Here is a 17,483-nt window from a genome sequence, read left to right as displayed (position 1 = left end):
GCTTCGTTATCCAATGTTTCATTAACTTGACCTCACCTGTTTGATTAAAGTGGCCGCCCTTCATATGTGACGATGATTATTAGTCAATACCTGTTCCCTTTGTCTAGGATTCAACGCTACAAGACATACTGCACAAGTCTATTAGAATATCTGGTCGTCTGGATAGCCCGTTTCCTTGCGGTTCTGTCGGTCGGTTGGCGGTTTTGTATCGAGTTATCGATTGCATTTACGTTGTGGGGATGCGGGTCGGTTTTGAAATGACAAGGACACACATGACCTCATTATTTCAAGTGTTCTTCGCACTATTTGATCGGGTCGCAGCATTGAACGAACAAGAAAAGACTCGGATGCCCTCCAGAGGTAACTCACTAGCCTGATATCGAATGATTTGAAAGCTATTATGGCACTTTTCAAATTGGGTTTTTACTTGGTTATGTGGCATTAAACTAACCACGCTTGCGTTACACTCTGTGAACCTTGGTAAAGAGTATCGCATACGAAGATATCAATTCTGTTTGTTAATCCTGCCATATCCGATCTTAGCTGGCGCTCTCGCCCATCATTTATGATCATGTAGTGTTCAGCTCTCATGTGTGATATCAAACAGTGGTTTGCATACAGAAGCAACTAACCAGTCACACTGCTCGACAGGTGAACTTGTCCATCTTATGGGCAGATAGGTGCCAATGGTCGTGTTGGAAATGGTGGATGAACCCAGGTTGTTGAAATGGTTGTCCATACCTGCCACCATAAATGATAGAGACACCATCTAGCACAAAATCGTGACACGAAACCCATGGTGACTTGACGTATCTTGCAGCTTTACAGTCCCACTTGGAACCAAATTAACCGAAACGCGTTCTCTGTAACGTTAGGTGACTGGCGATAACTTATTTAGTGTCGAAGAATACTACTTTCATAGTCCTAACGTTTTGCTCGCAAAGTATTATCCACACTCTTAATGTTGAGTTCTCGTAGTTAGGTACACACCGGAACTGCAAGTTTTTTGCGTCCACGTAATGTATGAACGGACATCTATAGTACGGGGTGCTCATATTATTCGAACTGGGCCCTAATCATCACGTTTCTTCTGTCCAATTGTCGCAGTACATGTGCTGTTTTGGTCCGGCTTAGGATGGTTCATTCTCTACCTGATGTGCTCTTCTGTTCCTGGCCATCCCGGTGAACCGGTGACTTATTTAGCAGGTTCGGTAAACTTCCATCCTTTTCAGTTTGCTTGTGTTGCTTTGGGTAGAATTGCGAAAATGTGTAGGTTCCCTTGAGCGCTCGTTTGTTACGTAACTTTCTGTCAATATCTCTTTAACAGTATCTCCTCATCTCTATCCGCAGGAATTGTGTGGTCTGAAAACTGGACTGCGCCCATTTCAAGCATTCCTGACAATTTTCTGGTCGTTGGTTCTGCTCTTAACCATTTCTTCTGCCAAATGATTGACCTCCTTACCGTTTGAGATACCAAGTCATTATTCACACGATTCTCATGTGGTTATTGGTCTAGCTGAAATTTGTTGTTTTTCTGATTCATTATTACCACTCTTAATCAGCTGATCAGCTGAAAGTTTGCAAAGAAGTGGTTAAATGCGACAAAACATCCCTTTTCAAGTCAGGGCAAGTCTAATGTACCACCAGTTGATTGAATTTCATCACTAATTTAGCCAGTATTCGTTTTTGTAATGTGGGTGGATTTTATCGTGCTGACTCAGCGGTCGGTGTTTCCGTCAGTTCCGTTTGTCAATGAAGGCGATTGTTCCCTTTTCAGTCGTCCATTCTTTTTCAGAAACCACTATCGAGCAATCGAACAACGAGTCCTCCTGCACCACTGGCGACTTTGAAAGTATCGGTGATACCGGGACCGATCAGTTCCCTTCTGCACCATCAAACGATCTTCCACCCAAACTGAATCCAGACGTACTGATGGAGCTCTGTGCAACCTTCACAAATGATCTAGCTCGTCTAGCTTACATTCCGTTTTGTTGTCTTGCGGGTATGTTTTGTTTGTGTCTACACTGATATATTCATTACTCTACTCTACTCACTGTGCCCATCGTTCTAACCCGTTGCGGCCCTCCCCTTTATCATTCTTATCTAGGCGGTGCTTTCGTTGACACATGCATATACAATACTGGTTGGATCCAGGAGCTAGTTCGTTCACAACCTGTCAGCCAACAGCACGGCTCTGCGCACCAGCTGTTATTAGCCACACAGCCCCCTCTTCAGGATGGTCCAGTTAACCCAGGAAACACAACTCCGCCAATTCAACAGGCGGCTAATGTAATACAAGATCTCAACCTGGTATGTAAATAAGCGTTTTGTTCCAACCCTCTTCTGTTTGGTTATCCTTCACCAAATATCACGAAAGTTCACATGACAGTATCGAGGAGCTAACCGGCGTTTAATCTCTGGACAGAAATAAGTCATTTTCAAAACCAGGCCAACCACAAATAGTAGGCCGAACATTCTCTTTCAATATCTTCTGCACTGTTCTGAAAATGTATTGAACCTATCCTGCTAGCTTGCGCTTTCGGATAAATCGTATACGGAACGTTGGGCATGTGAAATAGCGATAAAGCGTGATGTGCGAAACCGGTATATAGTACTAACCGTTTTAAGAGGCAGTTTTTCCTGGCGAACGATACTCATAAGACTGCTGAATACTCGGCTGCCAATGACAGTTTTGCCCTTATTAGGGTTCATCAGGTAGGTGCAGTTGATGGACAGATAGTCATTCAGCCGTAACATCCTTTCGGTACCTAGCTGCATTGCCAACGGAAGGAGGCATGAGGGCTGGAATACTACCAGGTCCCCAAGTCTAGACAGGAGCAGTCAAAGTGCTAGGGTTGGTTTCTAACAGCGGACCTTCCGGCCCGTAAGCTGGTACCTTAACCACTGTGCTATCTCGAGCCCTCCGTCCACCTTATGTTCTGCTTGAAAATCATTAACACTAGACTCAGCTGAGTTCAGTTGAGTCTTCCGCTAAAACGAAATTAGGTTGCAACTGTGTGTATCTCACAAAACTAGACAGGTCTTCTGTGGTTGCTTCCTCCCATCTTTCTTCTCCTACTCCTGAGTCCAGGTGGCTGTTCACCCACAGCGATCAGCACACCATGTTTTGAAGAGTCGGCTTACCCCGCTGAATGTGGTTGGAAATTCAAATCGCTTGATGAGATTCAACGACAAGGGTTTAAAGAGGTGCCTACGAATAGGGTTAATCTTATCAGGGTTCACTAGCGAAGGTAACGGTCTTCCATACCGTCCCCGCTACATTATAGATAGCATTCCGCTGTGTGTGGGCTACCGCGGCACTGGAAACTCTATCCACGATCATTTCCTCTTTGCTGCGCCAAGTTGCTTTTTTGTACGCCGCTGAGGTATCAAAACGAGAATTCGAGGTTGTACGAACTCTATTCTTGCTGTGTTCGCTAAATCTGGATGAAATCTGGTGACGTCTCCTAATGTTAAATCCACACAGGCGGCTCATCCTCACATGGGCAATACGCATAATAGCGTCTCACAAAGTTCATCCATGCCAGTTTGTTAATTCAGTTTTCAGGGTAGAGGAGGTCCAAGAGGAGATTTCACATGCTCCAATTTTCATCTGTTTCTTGGACAAAGGGTTAAAGTCACCTTGAGTGCCCTGTGTTTTCTTCCGATAATTAGTTCAATCCCTTGCATACACCTTTCCTTCCTAAGAAGAGACGTCGTAAGAACAGTTGTTCTTTGGTCTCCCCTTGGAGAGAGGCAGTTAACAAAGGGGGCACTGTCTTTTGCTTATTCAGTGCGAGGCCCTTCCTGATTAGATTAATATCCTTCAATTACTTTTTTATACTTTGTTTTAGTTGGCTGGTTCTGTTTTTCACGGCGATGCTGCATACCGTTTGCGTGGCTCATGGTCCGATGTCTTTCAACAGATAACGCACGATGAAGACGCTTTACGATGCGGCTCTGTTCATTATCACGGTTTTCGACTCGCATCTTTCGCAGGTTTGTTTCTTTTCCTGTAATTCCTCTTTGCCTTCCTCTGACGCAACAAAAGCTGACTAGGAGCGCCAACACTTTTCTATATGCTAGGTGTCCACATCGCTAGGAAACGTACATAGAAAGTGCATTTCAACAATGCGCTTAGTACAACTTACGGGCACTGAGTCAGAACATAATAGTTAGTGACAACCGGGCAAACTGTGGCGTTTGTGTATAGCGCTTTTTGGCACAAAGCGCAAGAACGTAAATCGGGATATCAGCCACCTTCGCAGAGGTCGTACCTGTAGCCCTAATCATCGATTGCCTTTATGGTCAAAGACTTATTTTCGAGTTTGATAATGCAACTAGTGTTTTCTGATCTGTGTGAGGCTACAGGCTATTCCAGAAGGCGATTAACATGTGAATATATCATTTTGGACGCTCTGGAGTAACCCTGCGGACAGTAGTACTTTTCGTAATGTTCACATCTCAATAAACTGGTTGACAGAGTAAAGTTGGGAAGGCAACGTTTTCAGTCAGGTGCGTGTCGAATCCGAACGTGCTGCTTCAGTTATGACCACTGCACCAAGTACGCTAATTCGCAACGCCTGTCATCCAGTGTTGTTTGGCTACACAATGGCTGTTTAACGCGCCTCCACTTTTGACGGTGACTTGACACTAATAATAGGAACCTGATTTAAATAGTTGGATTCTGTGGACAGTGAATTGCCCGTGTTTCAAGCTGAGGAGCGGGATTCAAGATTTCATGTGTGGACGTCACCATCCCCCCGCCCAGCTCAATGTCCGTTTCGCAAGCATGTTGCAAACAGAAACAAAACACCTAGCTCGTATTTGTTATTAGGTATGATATTAAGATGGGGTTCATGTTTTTAGTGATGCTCTCAGTGAATGTCTGTGGATAAGCCTTGTTTCAATATCCCCGACAGAAGGCACTCTTAGGTCATAATTCTCCCCCACTTTATTCCAAAAACATCTCAGTCTCACTGCGTCAGAGGAAGAAATTTGAAGGATTGACATACCTTAGGCGTAACTTGACGAACTTTGCTACATTGTTCTGATCTGCCTCAAACTGGGCAAAAAGCGTAGTGAGTTACTCGGCTCCCAGCCTACTGATTTTTCTAAAATACGCTACTGACGGAAAAAAATCCCTGACACTTCTGTACACAGTCGAAGAGTGCTTTCGTTTTAGAATCCACTGACCAGATATGTATCCCTGTTTTTCTGAATTTATACTATTTTTGCGCATTCGTTGTGTGACACAGCTTATCGGAATTCTGTTCCTTTTTCTCATTCTACTTTAGGTCACAATGGTCGTATCAATTCTATCGATCTCATGAGCATGGAAAACGGCTTTGTGACGGCATCGCAAGACCGCACTGTACAACTTTGGTCCCTGTCCGATTCATATAGTACTGCTCATCCTTCAGCGAGATCGCCCCTGACTAACGCCCCGGGTGCATTTAAATCACTTTCCTCTGCTACCGCCTTTACAGGTGGTACCTCAGGCTTGCAAGGGTTTCTCACCCAGACTAGCAGTGGCCGCGACACACCAAATGACCAAACCAATACTCCTATGGTCCCAGTGGCTGCACGTTTAGTCTACCGTGGACACAAAAGGCCTGTCTTCAAGGCCGTTTATTTGGATAACTATCGACTGATGGCTTCGTGTGATGGTCACCTAATTCTGTGGGATCCGTGGACAGGGCAAAAGGTACAAGTATAAATAAATTGCAGCTACAACCCATACATGTGTGTGACACCCTGATGTTCATTCTGAGATTTTTTATTCCGATAACATATGGTGTATTAATCATTCTGAGCTACCTTTTCCTAATTATCCATACTACAGTTCAACCCAGTGGTGTCTACTCTCAGGTAGCCGACGAATAGCATCACGAGCCGAATATTGGTTATGCCTGCATGCTGTTCTGCTAGTAGCAGTCGCTTGGCATATTTGTATATAACGAATCGACATCGAAACTTACAAAAGTGTCATATGGTCCCACGGTGACATCGGCTTCTTTGTTGACAGTCACATGATCTCTTAATTTTCCGGTGAGGGGTTTAAACTACCTGTCAAGAATCTGTCCAGTTCATGGGATCGAGAACCTACTACTACCGGTTTTACTGAGACATTGCTCACGGATTTTTTGGTAAGCTCTAGAGCCGTGATTGGATTGCACTTTTGGAGTACAATCGATGCAAATTACCCTGCCCTTAGTGGTTTATCCCGGACCGCAAATACCTGCCAACTTCAACTTCACTCCTATTCATTATAGACGTAACGTGCCCACTATCAATCTGCCGGTAAGGACCCCTACCTAAATGTTACTTGACCTTCTTTAGACAATCACTCTTGTTTATAACAACAATGTTTTTACCCTTATCCACTTTTGTTATCACTGCGTTGTGCACCTGTATTATGGTGTCTAACGCTCTTCGCTCTGCTGGTGTAATATTTGAAGCTCTGGACTGCTGTGACTAGCTGTACCCGTAGCTTCTCCGTCTCCATTGGCGGAAGTTTTTGAAATACAGATTCAACGCTAGGGACTATTTCTCCCGCCCTTATTACCCTTCTACTCACCACAGATTTCAAGCCCGTGTATGACAGACAATGTTGTTCCTCACTTAGCGATCTATCTGGTAAATTTACTACGCTACAATAGCTAGTAGGTGACTCACGCTTGTTTATGGGCTGACTAGAATAGCGAGTTTTGGAAAGTAACTATTCGAACTCATGTATCTGTTCCTCTTTGTGGTGTCCTTGAGTGGCTTTCGATCCCGTTCCTTTGGTTTTGATTAACTGGAATTCTGCGGGAGAGATCATGGTCTGAAGATTTAATTGAGTCGACACGCGTGGTGATGGATATAACATAAACGCCGAGCAGTGAAGTAAGTCCTCTGTTTGAGGAATGACCCGGCCGCTGAGAATGCTATTTGGGCAAAAGCGAGTGATGTCCAGCGCCTTAACCAGTAAACATGTGGGGATTTAGCTGTACTTCAAGCATATTTTATGGAATATGCGGTGCTTCTCCCAGTTTACCTCTAACCTTGCCGATCGAACGTAGTCGCTTGACAGTTTGCAAACACATGGTCCTTATCTGTTCTCAATCAACTGGAGAAAGCTTGGAACCTTTTGAGAAGTCATCATTTCAGAAGGGCTTGGTTAACTATGAGTTTTTAACTGGTCAGCGTTTCGCTTTTCACGCAGACTTCATCAGTCAGTTGATCCAAATGAACATTTAGTCAAGCAGGAATTAATCTCGGGTTGCCTACCAAACGTTGGTTTTGTCCTGGAAAGTTTGATCTCTTTTGAGGTTGCCGGGACCGTTCATGACAAAAGTCCTTGTGTCCAAGTTATGAACATCTATTGCTTGGTTGTTATCGAAGCTTAAGATTAATGGACTGTCTTATTCTCCAATGGCAACCCGTTTGTTCTGAATTAGTCAACGGCCTGTTAAAATGTGATCCTTTTCTCTTGTTATGCCTTTTCCTGAAATTTCAATCAGTTACGAGTTCTTCCCAGTCTGGGACTTTATGTGCATGTAAACACGGTCGACTCCTCACGATTACTTCATCTCACGCATGAAGGCCACATTTCTATGGCACATTGAGCTGGCTAATCACGATTAATCACTCGTTCCATCTACTTTTTTATCCTAAAATTGTTTGAGACATCCTTTAGTCACTTACCTCGTTGTACGAGTTGCCGGCAATAAGTGAGCTTCAATGTCTACATGGTTCCATTTTCGAGTGGCTGTAGCATGGAACTGATAACAGAAGAATGACTGAGCTACGTTGTCGACCGGCACATGACATCCTTCGGTTTTGCGCTACCGGTCCATTTTTTGAGCACTCAGTCGATTCTCAAATATCACTGGCTCGTTTGAGCCAATCCTATGAATCCAGACATGTAGATAACTTTTAACGATCGGTTTCAAACGTAACAAGGTAACAAGTAATCCTGACCTTTCACCTTTCTGTATTTCATTGCTATACCGCTCATCTGACGGAACATCGGACAAATTTGCCCATAAATCTACGAGGGTCATTATGGATATATACATCGTGTGTGCTCTGGTCTTACTCGTGTAAGAACACTAAGACAGAAACTCGCTGATGCCGTAGGACAAAGCAGCAGCAATGCTACTGATATCCGTTTAGCTATCGACTGGTAACACCAAGCTAATGATAAATCGCATTGCCGTTATCGTGGAAAATCGAATATTCTAGGATCCACATAGTGTCATCTATTGAGTCTCGGAAGAGCTGGGTCTCCCGAAGAGATTGCCATGTAGATACCTGTGCGTCACATGAATTCTCCTCGAAGAAGGTTCTTTTTCCCGAGGGTGACTTTCTGTACTGACGATTATCTGTTATTTTTCATGTGAGTGTGGTTGATGGAGCTCGTTCAGGCCATTGAGACACATTTTTCGTCGTACAACTTTCCGTTTCATTAAAAATCCCTCTTCCCGACTATCTTATTTTTGAAGGTAATGACGTACATGGTGCTCAGCTTCGCTTGAATAAGATGTTCAAATCCAAGTCTGCTGAGCTTAGTACATTATGTACTGGGCTTGCTACCTGTCACTTCTCCCACAAAGGTCGTCAAATCGTACATATATCAGTATGACCAATTCCATGTAGTTAACATTTTTGACAAATTTCACCGAAAAATGTAACCCAAGAAATCACCCTTACCCACAAAACTTGGTTGTTTGGGCTTTTCAGGTACGGGGAATTTCGGGTGGGCATTCGTCTCATCTGAGCGCACTCACTCGCTGCTGTCGCCCACATGGTGCTCTGTTCTGTGCAGAGGTAAACGGTACCGTTCGTATGATCGATCCACGAACGCCTCACTCCTCGCAGATGTCTAATCCACTCCAATTTTTCAGTGGTTCCTTCCTTGCAGGCCTTAGGAAGGACCATTCTCGAGTTCCCACCACATATATTCCAAGTGAACAAAGTTCTTCATGTAAGACATGCTGGCTTTTACATTTTTAATCCGTATAATGCGCTTTCTCGATCCTCAGTGGCTCACAGATTGCCGAGTGAATTTTACTTTCCGCCCATTCATACATAGACCGTTTTGCCACTTATTTCACCATTCGCCCTACTAGCGACTGACGGCTACTCTTCTCCTTGCTGTTAAGCGCTTCCGAAACCCGCTAGTCCTCTTTTTTTACTTTTATGGACAGTTTCCTCTGAAATATTTGCTTCTTCGGAATTCGATATTTTTCATCGTAGAAACCCCGGCACGGGGTACATTTGTCCAAGTTTATTTCATTGGACCTTTTTCCGAAGGAGATTACTTAGTACATGGTGGGGGAAGGAGATGATTACGCATTCCGTGCTTCATCTCCGTACTACAGCGAGATAACTTAGGTGCGAAGATGAACCAGAAGCGTGTGGAATGGGTTCACAGCCACATTGTTGCATATCTTGTCAACCACAGAAAGGCCAAGTCCTGTTGAACCAGTTGCTCTCACTGGTATGTAGACTCTTCAGTTCACAATTTTTCTCTGCAATCAGTGCATGAAAATTGTCCTCAGTGGATGGTAGTCATACATGTACAGCATATCTCCAGGCCTATAGAAACAGCAAGCAGAGACAAGATAGAACATATGATTTTATATAACGAAATGCTTCTTTTTACTGTTCACCCATGCAATTCTATTCAATTTTATCCAGCTGATCTAGTTACTCCGCGTCTTGCTGCGCTGACGGCTGCTCTTCGTGGTCCAACAAACTTCCTTTCTAGCCAGACACCCTCCAATCCAACCGTACTTCCACCTCCCTCGAATGCTGGTACACTGACACGTCTAGCTGTTTGTGATGGAGCTAATGTGCTTCTTTGCGGTTTCACATCGGGTTTCCTGACCGCTGTGGACCTAAGACAGTTCCAAGTTATTCAGGCATGGCAAGCACATAGCGATGCGATCGTACAGGTAAGTGGTACTTAGGAGACTATCTTTACCGTGAAATAGGTTTCGTGTAGACAGAATCAGCATCCTTTTGGTCTAGCTTAGGTTAACTTTTGCGCATTGTACATGGAATGTGGTTTGATCAATCACTTGCAAGTTGAAACAAAGAACCTTTTTAATTATTGGTTGGTTCGTCTTCACCAGTAAAGACGTGTTGAACAGTACTTTACGGTTCCATAATGTGTACACCGCCACAATCCTCTTATTCAGTCCATTCTACATGTTTGTCACGTAATGCCAGTGGTGTCTGCGCCTTCTACTAACCCTTGTTTCATGTTTCTTTTCTTCACCAGCTTGGATGCACAACGACTGATTGGTTCGTTTCGAGTGGAGACCGTAGTCTTGCATTTTGGCATATGAATTCCGATCTACATATTGATTGCATTCGAACCCTAGACCACGTTTTTGCCCGCTGTTCGACTACTACACCTGAGGAAAATGCCACTAACTCTGGAGTAGCAGAGTCTAGTGCCGCCTTTCCTGTGGGTATCAGTTCTGTCAGCCAATTTGCTTGTTGCAAGGACGAACTGCTTGTTTGCGGACCGACTTTCGCTCCCACCGCCAGTGTATCCGGTCTGGCGCCCAGTCCGAACGAACTCTACCCTCGACAAGCATCAAACTACAGCACTGCATCCACAACCGTAGGTGTCGATCTGCTGGGTGTTTACCGCCCCGCTACACAAGGACACTTTTCGTACCAACCACTTGGTCGGATTCCTTCACATCTCCTTCGTGGACGTGTCACAACGCTTTCTAGTCTGTCCTTATCCGGTCTCTTCTTAGTGGGCAGTCACACTGGTGCAGTTAGCCTTCTGTATTAATTACACTCGTATTGTGTCCACTTCCGTCGCAGCGGCTCGCCTTTGCCTTCGACTTGAAAACTGTGGATGATAAAGCAATATGTCACTACCTGGCAATTTTCGGGAGTTTTCATCTTTTTTTCTATTTTTTTTAACCGCCCCATTAACATAACTTTCACACTGCTTTTCTGTACACGCTGGTAATGTTTTTTAATAAATTGGGCTGTGAAATTCTTAATTGCTTGTGTGTTTTATCACTAACGTAGCCTGTGCCTGTGGTTCGATTTGACGGTCCCTGTTGCCAAAATTTAGGCTCTGCGGTACAGTGAAGACTCGAATTTACCTGGTGAAGTTTACAAAGTTCCACAGAAGTGCAGAGATACTCGTTTTATTAAGTGGTTATCATACCGGAAAGGCCTGTTGGTCATGTGACCTAGAATATCCTTAAAATTTACCCTTCCATCGATCGACAAAAACACCGGTTGTGAAATTGTTTGCAACACCCATACATACAACCGGATTGTTTCCGGGGGCATGTGCCGAGTGACTATCTGTCAAATTTCTCTGTCTTTCTCTGATTTGCTTTCATGCAAAGGTCAGCCAATAATACTATCAGTGAGAAACAGCGACACTTGAATTCATTCTTAGATATCTTAGAAAATTTCATTATAAGACCCTATATTGAGCGTTTGTCCGGTCTCGTCGCCATTGGTGTTTTTCAACTGAAACTGTCCCCGGATCTTTGCTACGTGACGATGGTCTGCTGCATCTTTGTATGCCGATTCCGAAGATATCTGCCACTTGATTGATTCCTTCACCAGATGCATTGCTACAGCTTTTCAGCTCCTAACATGTGTTTCCAAGTCACCGTCTTCAGGTAATCCATGGCGGGTGCAACAGGGGCTCTAATGAGTTCCTCTATCCCAGGTTACTCGATACACGCCGCCCAAATACGCCTCTTTGTTTGGTATCACATGATAATAAGAAATTCACGAAACATACTGCAAAGATAATCACCAGCTTTATTGAAAATAGTTATTTTGATTAGTGCATTGAGCATCTTCCTGTCTCCCATGTTGGGCTGAGTTCATCTTTTCTGAGCACTACCTGAACAGCCATCATCATGCCAACCAGTCTCTCTTTGTTTTCCATGGTCTGCCCCGTTCTGCGCAACCATTGCCTCACTGTCCGTCAAACATACACAAATTTGATAAATACACTCATTTGCAAATCAATTTGGTTTGCACGAGAGACTCAACTGAATCTCTCGTTTATGATGTTCCACAACTGAATATGCTGCACACAGGCCGCATCATGTTTCAGTTGGTACGATATTCCAGATATCGCAGCATATTTTCATGAACGAAACTACTCACAAGGTCGAAGTTTTCAGCAACCTTGTGAGCAGTTCCCTTCATGAAAATACACAAATTTAGTTTGTTTTCGTGGCTGATTTGCACCATCAACCGTCATGTCAATTTCCCTCTGTTGTCCAAACATTATCAGTCCTATTCACAAACCGAGCGGTAAACTGTTGGAGTAAACATCTCAATGGTGTCTGTTTGAGGCACAGTATGGTCGACTGAAATGACTTCAGTCCCAGCGGCTCATACAAGCAGCCTACCCAGGTTTCAGGTCATCCAAGCCTATTGTTACCGTCACTAAGAGGAGCAATGAGTGCGGCTTTCGCATACGATGTTACTGATACCTGTGTGTCGTCCTTATCGTATTAATTTTGTGTCTTTTGATATATTCTCAAGTGCACATTGAGAAAACATGTAGTAGTCTAACTTGTATGCAGTAGAAGCTGTACGTCGGATATATGAAGTATGTAGCTTAACAGTTTAGCAAGCCTCCAAACCGGATGCATTTATTAACAATCATTACCCAAAAGCCTCGTTTGTCAATTTTCATTGTTGTTCAAACTAGCGCCTGAGAAAATCCGTTTAGTGAGCCTATCCAAATGTCTAATAAGACACACTGCCAAGCTGTTTTTCAGCTGCGATCGACACCATAAATCGCCTGGCATTTGACGCATCCTCACTCAAGCATATTCATAACTCTTGCTATTACGAACACCTGTTTCTGAAAACGACTTGGCTGGTGGTGGCAGTGACAAATGTAACAAACAGTCAAAACTCAGTACACAACATCAATTTTGTTGATTGGTTGGGGCTCTGTGTGCAAGCTTCTTTGGTCAACCAAGGCAGGGTTAAAATGAGCGTGACTAATTGTTCTAATTGGGATTGCTTGGGTTCCTGTGCATTGGATTGATTCGATTGTGCCGTGTATCAAACTAGACAACACAGCTGGATTAATTCGGTGACCTGCATTGACTAGGCTAGTCGCGGCAAATTCCATTCTCCATCGGCCCAGCAGTGAGCCTGCATGAACCGACCAATCATTCCTACTAAAGTACGAACAGTCATGATTTCTTTTTCACTAAATCCTTGACTAACTAGACCACTCCGATGCAACCATTTACCATTTTCTCTCAGTAAGCACGTTGTATGCTGGTCAAAAGCCACTATTCGTAGAACCAGGTGTTCTACAAGAAGCAAAACACTGTGCGCAGCATTTCATATTTTATGGTTTAAAACAAAATCCATCGCTCATTCCTTCCATCTGAATTTGGCTGAGCAACAGGAACAGATTTCAAAATCCAGGTTGATTTCAAGTCTAGGTCTCGATCCAACGCCGACATCGTAAGGTCTATAACCACAAAAACAATGCATAGGTGGACAAGTTTCACCGTCTATCATCGCGTTTGCTTCAGTCCATTTTGCGAGTGATGACTGTCGAAGAGTTCTCAGCGACCTTATGAGTAGTTTTCTTTGAGAAAATATGATGCGATGTTTCGAATATCGTACCAAATATGGCGTCATTAATGCAGTACATTGAGTTGAAGAATATCATAAACGAGAGGTTTAGTTGGGATTCCGTTGAGTCTTGCGTGAATACCAGCTTGGTATGCAAATAGGTTTATCTCGCGAAGACTAATTTAATTTAGGCCATCACTGTTTAGCTGTTTGGGAATTGTCATGTGGGTGTACCATGTTCATACGATCTTGGAGTGCTCGCGACCACTTTTAACGTCTCACTTATCTTTTCTCTGATTAGCTGGTGAATGGGGAAAGGTGGCAAACCAGCAAAGGGAGGAGATCCGAACAAAGGTGCGAATAAGAAACCAGGAGGCACCTCTAGTGGGGAATCCAGTGCTGCTGGAGCGAAAGTCTCAAAAGCGGGAACTGCTGTGAAGGTATGTTGGTCATCTTCGTCCAGGTTTCTTTACAGCTTCTTAAGTCTGTCTTGCTGAATATCCACACCATGTCTCACTTGCGATTCTAAATCCACTCACTATTAGTCTTCGGTGTCACAAGTTTTATGCAACATATCTTAAAATAACCTCTCAGGTTACCCACAAAGCTAAATCTTTTCACTCGTGAATAATGACATAAGCTCACTGTTCTGTGTTCGCATTATTTACTGTCGTTTCATTCTCCCATTTGTAAACTCAACTCAAATTCTTCTGGTGGACGCGTTATCTTGGGGTCAATATTCTGGAACCGCCTCATACGGGATTAAATGGCGATCCATCTACACCCGTCTGATAAGCTTCAGCAAGGGTAATCGTCTATATATGTCAGGGATCCTCATGTACTTTTTCCCTGTCTCAAAGAATTGAGACGGGACCTAAAAAAATCGGGTTATTCACTGGTAGTGAGTGAATCGGGAGAGGTATATGCATAACGAAGTGATGAAGCACTAATGTCGGATGTCCAGCAAAAAAACATCCATAAGTTTTCTCAGTGCTCGAGCGTGTTCCAAACCCAGTGTTTCGCTTAAGGTCATTGCCTATTTAGGATAAACAGCCTGACTCTTTTGGCCGCATCTTTTCCGTTACAAATAGAAGATTTGAAGATTCACTGGTCCAACTGAGTTTGCATAACTCTTCAAATGCTACGAACGAACCTGGTATCAATACCCAAAATAAGACGATGTAATTATTTGATTTACAAACTTGGTCACAGTGTTGGTCCAACAATAGATATCGTCTGACAATACAGCGTGCGTCAGCTGAACATTGGAGCTTCGGTCTAATGCGACAACCCGTTTTCGGGATCGAGTGGAGACAAATGTTGACAAAGCTTCACTGCCGAACGCGTTTTCGAGAACTTGTTTACCCCAGTATCTTATGGACTCAACATTATCCATGTACAGGAAAAATTCAGAAAGACAGTGGCAATCCACTCAAAGTTCTGCTGCGTTAGGCTTTTTATCCTCAGCGAACCTCATCATATGGGCTTAGAGGCTAGCAATTGCACGCCAGATCTTGTGATTGCCACTATAGAATAGCATCCTTGGATAGCTCGATTTCTTGGGATATCTTTCTTGTCATTTGATCGAATTTCAATCCGGCGGTATACCACTCGTCGAAACGCTCTCCACGATCATTCCCTGTATAGAATAGACTACCTCACTAAAAAGTAATAGTTCGGCTGTACCACCCTTCCGCTGCCCAGCCGCCATGCTACCCAAAGGAAGCACGAGGGCTGAAATACTGCCAGGTTGCCCAAGCCTAGACGGGAGCAGTCGAGATGCAGTGCTTGAGCCCGAACCACAGACCTTCCGTCCTAACCGCTGAGATATCTTGACCTCAGTATTCAAGCGTAATTACTCTATCTATGTAAGTCAAAATTAGCCGTCACATGTTCCACATACGTTTAAATAATTGCTTTTAGTCTGTTATACTATGCGGTGACCTTCAGTATCTGCTGATACGGCTTCTTGTGTGGTTATGTGACGTTGTTTTGATTCTCTGTGATACTCAAAAAGAGTATAACTAACCACCAGTAAGCATGACGTGAGTGGAAGGTAGTATGCACGAGAAGAAAAATACGTGTTTTGCTTTGAATCATGTGTGTCCTAGCGTGACAACTGTCTTTCGTGTGAGGCTGATAAATTCATCTTGCTTCGTCTGTACAACTTTAGGTTCGACACATACTGTGTGAAAAACAGAGCAAGTGCCTCGAAGCCCTGGAACAATTGCGCAATGGCAAACGTTTTAACCAAGTTGCAGAAGCGTACAGTGAAGACAAAGCAAGATCTGGTGGAGATTTGGGGTGGATGACGCGTGGGTCCATGGTCGGCGCATTCCAAGTAAACTTTTGAACTTCATTGTTCAGTACTCTGGAAGAACTTTGTCTTTTTTCCTGAGAAAGCAGTTTTTGCGTACGTATTNACTTTTGAACTTCATTGTTCAGTACTCTGGAAGAACTTTGTCTTTTTTCCTGAGAAAGCAGTTTTTGCCGTACGTATTTCCCTACACTGAGGAAACGGAGTTTGCTGACGGGCCCTTTCGGATTTCTGAACTGGCTGCCTCACTGCCAATCCTAGATTATCATCTACCCAGATTTACGACGCAAATATCGCTTTTAAAGGCCGATTTTTTCTTCGTTTTCTGAATTACTGCGCTGTGTTTGACCTAAACTGGCGAGATACACCGATAGCAGTGGTGGTTACGGATACTATAACCTTCGAGCCGTTTTTGTGTCGGTGATCCGCGATTGAGAGAGCGATTGCAAATTTGTCAAGTTCAGCATAGTATGCCACGTGTGAATTACTACGTCCATTGCCAGGTAATCTACTGGAACTCAGGGGTTGAACGTGTTTGCCCTTGAGCATTCACCTCCATCCATTAGTAGATATCTAGGGAAGAGCGCTGTGTGACACAGGCAAGATGCCAAACCGTCTCTCCAAGTGAACGCGACTGTTTCGCTCTGCCACAATAGACATGATCTTTAGTACAAAGTTCACAAACAATCGTCGGGTCCCATGACGGAAGCCAAACTAGTATTATCTAGTTTTAACCTTTGGAAACCAACTTGACATCCAATCTGGTAGCAGAGCACACTTGGGTGTTTCGATCATAAGATGTGGTGCGGTGCAACTGGGAACTTGTGGGCTGAGGTCCCGTGGTCCAAAAAATTACACCCGATCCTTGTTTGGGAACAAGCAGAAAGACGTGTAGACAATACCTCATGTTCAGTTTGATTACGCTTTTCTCGCATAACACCCTAAGTGAAATCATTTCCGTCTTGGAATCGCTAATATGTTTTACATCGTTCACTTCTCACCCGTACTTTGAATACATGGATAGTTTGGAACATAATTCCGGAAGCCTCTGCCTCAGAGCATTTCCTGTTGCCTTCCAGCCTACACTGACCTCTTTCATATATTCGTTTTTTTCTCTCGTTTCGATATAGGATGCTGCCTTCGCGCTTCCTGTTTCGACGTTGGACAACCCAAAGTACACCGATCCTCCTATTCGAACCCAATTTGGCTATCATATTATAATGGTTGAAGGAAAACGTTGATGTATTTTCTCTGATTGTTTAATGTCCTATAATTACACTATGTATGTTCTGCATGGACTCGCCTAAGTTTTTATGGTTGAATCCTTTCCAGCTTTTTCATTGACTTCACTAACACTCGCTCCATAAACTGACCTTTCATAAGGTTTGTATCGACTGTTGTGACCATTGAGAAAAGTGACCCGTTCGCGATAGCATCGTAAATCACTGCCAGCTGTGGAGGACAGCTAATCCGTGATAAAGACGTCTCCAGTAGGCTTTTCGCTGTGTCTGAATGCTCCCTTGAAGATCGTATTGCGTTATAGGATTTTCAAGAGATCACCCTGCGG

The 17,483-nt window shown here is 43.8% G+C and overlaps 2 protein-coding genes across 2 annotated transcripts in view; both read left to right on the top strand.

Moving 5' to 3' along the window:
- T265_08636 (hypothetical protein) overlaps nucleotides 1-12,142 on the top strand; it is a gene marked incomplete at both ends in the record, with an annotated part of 35,730 nt that extends 23,588 nt beyond the window's left edge. Inside the window, 9 exons of the mRNA XM_009174502.1 lie at nucleotides 108-360; nucleotides 1,796-2,002; nucleotides 2,108-2,310; nucleotides 3,855-3,999; nucleotides 5,298-5,707; nucleotides 8,728-8,971; nucleotides 9,688-9,944; nucleotides 10,274-10,783; nucleotides 11,882-12,142. Coding sequence (XP_009172766.1) covers nucleotides 108-360; nucleotides 1,796-2,002; nucleotides 2,108-2,310; nucleotides 3,855-3,999; nucleotides 5,298-5,707; nucleotides 8,728-8,971; nucleotides 9,688-9,944; nucleotides 10,274-10,783; nucleotides 11,882-12,142 — 2,490 coding nt within the window. The remainder of the gene's footprint in view (nucleotides 1-107; nucleotides 361-1,795; nucleotides 2,003-2,107; nucleotides 2,311-3,854; nucleotides 4,000-5,297; nucleotides 5,708-8,727; nucleotides 8,972-9,687; nucleotides 9,945-10,273; nucleotides 10,784-11,881) is intronic.
- A 1,448-nt stretch (nucleotides 12,143-13,590) lies between these two features.
- On the top strand, nucleotides 13,591-17,277 carry T265_08635 (hypothetical protein; the record flags this gene model as incomplete). The annotated part of the gene is made up of 3 exons (XM_009174501.1): nucleotides 13,591-14,039; nucleotides 15,773-15,940; nucleotides 17,047-17,277. 3 exons carry the CDS (start codon nucleotides 13,908-13,910, stop codon nucleotides 17,155-17,157), a joined length of 411 nt encoding a protein of 136 aa, XP_009172765.1.
- Between the last annotated feature and the right edge of the window lie 206 nt (nucleotides 17,278-17,483).

This window comes from Opisthorchis viverrini, assembly GCF_000715545.1.
Source record: "Opisthorchis viverrini unplaced genomic scaffold opera_v5_233, whole genome shotgun sequence".
Lineage (NCBI taxonomy): Eukaryota > Metazoa > Platyhelminthes > Trematoda > Opisthorchiida > Opisthorchiidae > Opisthorchis > Opisthorchis viverrini.
Note: the sequence above shows the minus strand (reverse complement) of the source record. Positions and strands in the feature narration are given on the sequence as shown.